The sequence below is a fragment of the Musca vetustissima genome, unplaced genomic scaffold (assembly GCF_032173495.1).
Source record: "Musca vetustissima isolate MV318-11 ecotype Yass unplaced genomic scaffold, APGP_CSIRO_Mvet_v1 utg47068, whole genome shotgun sequence".
NCBI lineage: Eukaryota > Metazoa > Arthropoda > Insecta > Diptera > Muscidae > Musca > Musca vetustissima.
The window spans coordinates 111,206-119,539 of NW_026875596.1; the positions used below are offsets into that span (position 1 = coordinate 111,206).

At 31.7% G+C, this 8,334-nt stretch overlaps 1 protein-coding gene across 1 annotated transcript; it reads right to left on the bottom strand.

Annotated features, from left to right (window-relative positions):
* Positions 1-357: 357 nt before the first annotated feature.
* On the bottom strand, positions 358-7,562 carry LOC133338115 (uncharacterized). Its single transcript, XM_061546300.1, has 2 exons — positions 7,440-7,562; positions 358-534 (listed from the first exon to the last, which is right to left on the bottom strand). The coding sequence occupies exons 1-2, from the start codon at positions 7,560-7,562 to the stop codon at positions 358-360; spliced, it is 300 nt and encodes a 99-aa protein (XP_061402284.1).
* Positions 7,563-8,334: the final 772 nt, after the last annotated feature.

The following is an 8,334-nucleotide window of genomic DNA, read 5'->3' on the forward strand; positions in this document are numbered from 1 at the left end:
TTTGTATACTAGTTTAAATTTAAATTTTAATACTAGTTTAAACAATTTCCAATTCAAGATTTATAATTAATATAATTAATGAACAAAAAATAAAACTCCAATTCATTTTTGTGATTTTTTATATTTGTCTATTTTTGTTTAACTATTATTTATAAAAAAACTAATATTTTGTACTTAAAAATAAATGAACAGAATACTTGAAACATTTCACAGAGTTATTTACAATATCATCGCATTAATTAAAAAAACAATTAAAAAAATTTCGATATATGTAAAGTAGATTAGGTGGGTTGATAAGGTGTTATATGTAGGTGAAAATCGATGGCATCTTGTTTGTGCAGCTGTTATTTTAATGGTTTAGCCGAGGAACAAAAGTTTCTTCAACAACTTCAATTTCAAGAAGAATGATTGATCATCGGCAGGATTGACGGGTTCAGAGCCGGCAGCAGCACCACCATCAATACCTTGAGGAATGGCCTCTTCAATGGGTACAGCACTGACAAAAGCCAAGCAGGCAAAGCAAACGATGACAGCCTGTAAGGAGAAGGATATATAAATTATTTATTTATATTTTATTGATTTCAATGGCAATAAATATTTAGCAAATCAGAGTTGTATTCGTAGAAAATGTTCTATTTAAACCCCATATAATTCTCTTTGTTTCAGAAGCGCTATTCATAATATTGACTGTATGACGTTGTCTTTATAGCTATTTCTTACTGAAAATTTAATGGACAAAGTCTAAAATATTTTGGAAAATTTACATATTGAAAATAAGCAAATTTAAACGATCACAAGGAATGATGAATGACCTACAGTAAAAATGGTTACGTTATTTGTTGACGATAACAAAAGCGAATCTTACATTGACCCTAAAGATCTTATCTAAGAACATACTGTGTTTTCAGTACGATCGGTAAAATTAGTTTTGTCTGTCTCTTTTAAATAGTAGAATAGTAATAAAAATATATAAAGTTGACAGTCAGCTGTTTGTTTACATACTTATTTCATTGGTATCATAATTTATGTGGATTTTTTTCTAAATGTACTAAAATGTTGATTAGTAATTATGATATGAATATCTCTCTATTAGGCCAATAATGAATGAAACATATATTGTTTTAAATAACAGAAATATTAATTAAAAATTTAATTCTAATATGTTCAACTTCTGTCATATATTTTTATTAGGCAATTATTTTGATTTGTGAAGTATTTTGTAGCATACATTTAGTAAAAGAGATTATTTTTGTACAATAACAGGGTTGTATTAGAATTTCTGTCGATATAGTATAGGATGTCGAGCAAATTAAGACATTAAGTAGATTTAATTTTGTATGGTAAACTGAGGTAATTCAGATCGATTTAACAATTAAATCTTGTAATGTACATTGTCACGATAAAATCTACTGTCTAAACGCGCTTTAGAATAATGTGTAAAACAGAATTTCCATGAATTTTCAAACTCGTTCTACAATCATGGTGTTTAAAAACTTAATCTTAATCAATGCCACGTGTAAACCATGGTATAATTATTCAAGGTACGCTATAGCAACTTTGAAATTACATTTTGTTCATATTGTGGCTTGTTATGTCAAAGTCGTATACAAAAATGGGTGACTGTGTATGTCATGTTTTGAAAAATATAAAAAAATATAATCCATTTGTGTAAAGATGAATTTTACAACATGTTGAGAAGAGGTTTATGATTTGTGCATTAGTACGTTTACATTTAACCGGATTTCCTTAACCCAGTGGGTTTCAATTGTCAACTCCAACTCAATGCCAAATAAATCCTCATAAAGTAGGTTAGCCTGGTAAAAAGTTCTAATGTTTATGCCGTTTATGAATCAATATTTAAATCATATTCCCAATAAAAATATTTAAAATGAACAGAACGACTTGTTTGTTTTTATTTAATCTGACATAATGGGCCACAATATAGAGGTGTATTTTTTCTTTGTTGACAAAAGAAGCCCCACCTTGTATAAACGTTCAAAGTTTTGGCACTTTGTGGGTTTTTTAGACATCATTATTATGTTCCCGTACTGCAAGAATCTATTAGATTTTACTTTTTTCTTCGATATCATAAAATAAAAAAATCTTTATCGTAGTAAGAAGTAGTAGATTCTAGCAGCACGGGAACAGACCACATGATGTGAAAGGTTACCATCGATTCGGATTAAACAAAATATATTTTCTAAAGCTGAACATTGCTTTCAATAGTTGTTACATCTTATATTTATAAGTTTTAGAGGCAGGGAACTTTAAAATATTTATAAATTTAAATTATTTAATCTGCTTTTCCACAGGCAAATTTTTATTTGGCAAATACTGAGTTTGTAGGCGAGAGGGGTGCGAGGAAGAAAAACAAAAATTTGCCTGTTCAGAATTTGCCGTACACGCAAATTCTGCGTTGCTCTGTTCGTTGAAAACAATTTTGTTGACATTTCCTTTTGAACCTATTCGCTTTACTGACACACAGCCGGCTTTTTTTTACAAACCTGTTGTTTTAATTTGTGCAAGTGAAATTTAATTTTTAATTTTTGCAATTTATATAATAATATATATAAAAAATAAATAAAATATTAAAAAATCTTTAAATGCAAACAATTTTGACTTTTATTTCCTTTCTTTTGTATTTTGATTCGCAAGCAAGCGAAAATTTCAAAAGAGAAAACAAAAAATTTGCCAAATAAAAATCTGCCTGTGGAAAAGCAGACTTAGCAATTTTTGCCGCTGAACACATGACATACGTACATATCGAAGGAGGATATTTTCATTTAAAAAAAGCTGAATACTGTCAAAGGCAAATTTTTGAAAAAATTGGAAACATATGACTGCATGAGATTACCTTGTATAATTATGCCATGGTTGCGAAGGTAGCAGAAGGCTTAAACCGATATTCCCTCTAGAGAAACTTAAAGAAATATTACAACTACAAATTGTGTGAAAGATATTTGCTTTAAAGGCACATGACAGCTAATATATGGTATGTTCCCGTACTACAAGAATCTACTATTTTTTACTACGATAACACTTTTTCCCTTTATGATATCGAAGAAAATAGTAAAATCTAGTAGATGCTTGCAATACTCAATAATGAGACACTATTGAAATCATCTGGCCATATCGGACGACCTTATTATTGCATCATGTGCAAAATTTAGTTACGATTATTGTTTTTATCGATATAAGAAGTTACCGATAACAAATATGATATAACCCATGATGCAATAATAAGGTGATGTATCAAAACAAAAACATTTTTTTGTCTCGATTATCTGTCAAATTGTTCTTTATATTTCAAAAATTTTGCAGCATTGACATCGAATTCAAGTAAAATTTACCACTTTGACAGTTAATCAAGACATCAGCTGCTCTAAATGGACTACCTATTCATTGTACCATGATATAACCTCTCAATAAGTCAGAGGATATTCTTCGTTGCGATCAAAACTTGTTTTATATTATATTGGGTTTTAGAACAGCATAACAAATATTTTTCATAGCTCGAATTTCGTTTATAGTAATATTTTCAAAAAAAAAAAAAAAAAAAAATATATATATATGGGCAATATTGCCAATTTTTTAATATTCCATTTTCAAAAAATCAGCTTTTTTGTTTTTGTGGCACATCAATGATTTTTGGTACACATATAGAGAAAAATGTTCTGACTCCGAAACCGTTCGCGATCAAATTTTTGGTTGATGCGCGCAAAAGTTATCGAGGTTTTAATTTTGGGCATAAGAAAAAATCTTAAAATTACGCCGTTTATTATATTGACCAAAAACGTTGATATATATCTTCCTCCGTAAAATAAGAATATGAATATATTATAATAATCACGATAAAGTTGCACATATTCGCGAAATATGAGAAAAATAAAAAATATAGCAGATTACATCAATATTTTCATTATATTAATGACAAACACACACCAAAAATTAATTTAAAAATATCTACACAATCTAAACACGATGGTGAATCAAATGATATCAAAATCACACAAGTCCGTGTAGCGGTTTCTAAATCAAAGCGACAATATAACAAGATATTGAGGAAAAATATTTGTTTTTGGTTCGAAAAAATAATGTCATCATATTTATTTTTTTAATTGTATACAAGAAATTTCAGGAAAAAATGTTGGGGTTATTCTGCTATTTTACCCGAATTTCGCCGAAAAATTGACATATATAATAATAATCACTTTTTTGTGTATAAGTATACGCCTTGCGGATTATATCAAGACCCTTCCTATAAATCTTAGAATTCTATAAATAGGAATAAATCTTAAAATAAAATAATATTATGAAATATACATTTTAAATTGCGTGTAAATCGCGTAATTCTCAAAATCATTTGGTGCGCATGCGGTTTCTAGGAAGTACTGAAGTTTATCTTCCAATCCATATATATTTTGCGAAATTTCATTTGACGGCTAAGATGTGCCGCACGTTACATTGAAGTACCCAAAAAATCGTAAAACGCGAATAATTTCCGAAAACTCCATATGCCATTAACGCGCATCCGATTTCGGTGTGCACACTAAAAAAATACATCGATCTATACCATTTCAATGTGGTCCATTAAGAACCATGGATGTGCCAGCTCACACTATTTTTGAGATAAATTGCGTCTAAATCGCGTAATTCTCAAAATCATTTTATGCGCATGCGGTTTCCAGGAAGTACTGAAGTTTATCTTCCAATCCATATATATTTTGCGAAATTTCATTTGACGTCTAAGATGTGCCGCACGTTTCATTGAAGTACCCAAAAAATCGTAAAACGCGAATAATTTCCGAAAACTCCATATGCCATTAACGCGCATCCGATTTCGGTGTGCACACTAAAAAAATACATCGATCTATACCATTTCAATGTGGTCCATTAAGAACCATGGATGTGCCAGCACAATCTAGTTTTGAGATAAATTGCGTACATCTCTCTTTCGGCTGAAGTTTTTAAAGTTCTCTTTTCGAAAAAGATCAAAATCCGTATGAGGTCATTTATTGAAGCGGAAATGATACACAGAAAACGCAAATAAATCCGTGATATTTTCAAAAACATTTTTTGCAAAATTTCGTGTTTTTGGAAGGCCAGTACCCGCCGTTCTAGTAGATGGATTTTCACGAAGAAGATTTTATATCATCCGAAACGTAAAACACCTTATTGATCGCGGGTACCCATATGATTCAGTTGACAGATCTAAAAATTTGACCGGAAAAATAGGTTTTTTAGAAATTTGATCGCACAAAATTCGCACCTTCGGATGAGTATTACTCTGAAGCTGTGCATACTACATACACAAAGTACATATCAAATTACGCAGATTCGCGACTACAATAATCTTATAATCGACTTTTATAAAGCCCTATTTGCATATTAAAGCTAGAAGTAAAATTAAAAAAACACTCAAAATCGAGCTTCAAAATGTCAGCATCATTTAAAGGTAGATGCAGTTAAAATTTTGAAAAATAATACATAAGGGGAGTAGTCCCCATTTTGTTGGCTTCTAGTTTTCTTTTGACACGAAGACTGTGGAATGAGTGGCTTAGTCACAAATCGATAGAGAACATAAAAAACTGGTTCGCCTCAACCTGTTTTTACACATTTTTTTACATTAAAGTAGACACAGCTTCCACCAAAATAAAGTTTGGAGGTCAATATCATGAACAGTTTGTAACGACAGATCAATTAACCCAAAACTATTCACTTTTTTTCATATACTTAAGTAGTTCCCGAGTTATAAAGGGGTGAACCTCCGCTTCAGCTATGTTAAAAAATTGGCAATATTGCCCATATATATATAAATAAAAAAAATCACATTCGTGGACTTTATTACTAGCCATTAGGATGATGATATCTTTAGTAGATTTATGTCTGATTTTTTTTCACAATATTACGATTAGTGATAGGATAACATTTGGTTTGTCAAATTCCTTGATTGGGCGCCATAATTATTGTATTATTTTTTCATCACATTTCTTAACAAATATTTTCTATGTAATTTTGATTATAAGAAGAATTTTTCAGATTCTGAAACTTGTGACACCCATTATTCTCGGTTTTTGTTTAATATTTCAATCCATGATCTTTTTCACACAATATATTTTAATCAACACTTTATGAACTTGAAAAATTTATTATAAATTTGTTATTTCTTTTCAACACTTTTTGATTTTGTTTCTAAAAATATTTTTTCTTCATCTCAAATAACTTACCAAAACTAAGAATTTCATTTTGAAATTTGAAAAAATAAATTGTTTGTTTTTAAGTACGTTTAGTTGAGATGTTTAAGGTAAACTGACATTGATTGGAAGATATCAGCAGCATTTATAGCACCGTTAAACATTTTTTGGTTTGGTTTTCAAATCAAATATTCAAACAAATAGTTAAGGCTGGCTGGCTAACTGCTGCCGTTGTCGCTTGTGTAGTAGTAGTTGTTGTTTTCTTCTTCTTGCCGTACAAATCAAGCGTTTACCGCCAAACACTGACATGGTGTTGACAAAAAAAAATTCCGAATCTCACTCAGCAGACGACCCCACACACAAGAGATTACTTGATTTTAGCAGTGGTAGTGCTAAAAGTGTCAGTAACATGCGTAGAAGCTAGTAACTATTATTAGGCTATACAATGGAGCAGCAACAACAACAACAATTGCAAAAACAAAATCATATAACTGACAAAGTGATCCGGCTAATTTGAGTGTACAATGCAAGTTCATACAATGTTAAAATGTGTGTGTGTATGCAAGTATGAAATTCATTCAAAATAATGATTATGTGCGAAATTATTATTATGTCGATACATAATAAGTATGTAAATGTGTATGTATGTGTGTACTTTATATGTGGTAACATAATTGCATGAGGTAACCAACTGGATACTGGATAAAATCGATAAAGGTCGTTCTATGCTAAAAATATCCTTGGTCATAAACTTATGTGTACGTGATGTTCACAATTTTGTGGCGCCCAAATGAAAAAACATAAGAGCACAATGAAATAATGGATGCGTTATCTTTGTAAAGCAACTTTAATGATATAATTTTGTACTAGAAGAAATCAGCTTATAATATATAAATGTGGAATTTATACTGGGAATATAAAACAGGTTGCCTATATATAGTGAAAATTGAAAGTTACTAAAATCGAGTGATCGATCGTGGGATATAAGAAATATTAGCATTCAGATTGGAATATTGGACTAGGATCATGAACATGTAGCAAATATGGCGTAGTGTTCGAAAAAATTGCCTGAATTGAACGCTTGATTGAAAAACATGCCTGAAATCATCAAAGTGGACAGACATTGATCATTTTTTGCCAGGAAGATAGCCATTGTGTTAATCACTGTAGTGCTATTCACAGTTGTATCCATAGCGTCTCCCTCGTCTGTCAAGGCCGTGTCATCCCACAGATGAGTCTAGATACTCTCCTGACAATAAGGTCCAGGAGAAGGTCCGCATGATTCTCCAGGCTTGCTTCGGCATCGTCGACAGTTATGGGGATTAAAGCAATCAAAGAGTTGTGCGGTACATTGGCATTAGTCGTCATCGTTTGTGGAAGTTGATTGGAATCTGTCGTTGAATAGTTCGAGACTGAGGGTGCCAAGGCAGTCACACCAACATCAGTCGACAAATCGCATCCGATAACATTTTTTTGAAGAAAATGTCGGCTTCATAAAAGATTTTTGAAGGGAGCACTAGGATTCAGCCATGGCATAGTCTCTTACCATGGTAAGGACTCGGTAATTAAGTCTGAAACACTTGTTGAGACGTCAAGGCTCTGTTTGAATACAGTCTAACACCCCAGTGTTAGGGTGGCCACTTAGGAATTGAATGGCATAAGATCTAAGAAGCCTTTCTCGCCTCGTTAGTCCTGGAATCATATGCACTCGCTCATTTCATCCCAAGACTTTCCCTCATGACACGCCGATTGTCCGCGAATGTTTATTTATATTCACGACTACCCAATGAATAATACTGGGCTTTCCACTATTCGAACCTGTGCAGACGTCCTTGAACTGTCTAGTAGTCGGAACTGTAAGTATCAAAGGAACTAGTTCATTTCTACAATTGAAACGAGAACGATCGATCCACTCTGTGAACAGCTACATGTGACTACCCTGAAATGTTTACCCGGAACTTGGGCCAATTATTATCAATTTATGTGCCAATTTTCAAAGCTCTATCGAAAATATTGCGTTTTCTATCGGAATTTTAACGTACATGGTTCTAGATTTAAAATATTTTGCAAATATGTTTTTCACACCACGAGAACCCGAAATGCCAAACTACAATCACTTTGTTAGAAAATGGTATTCTCT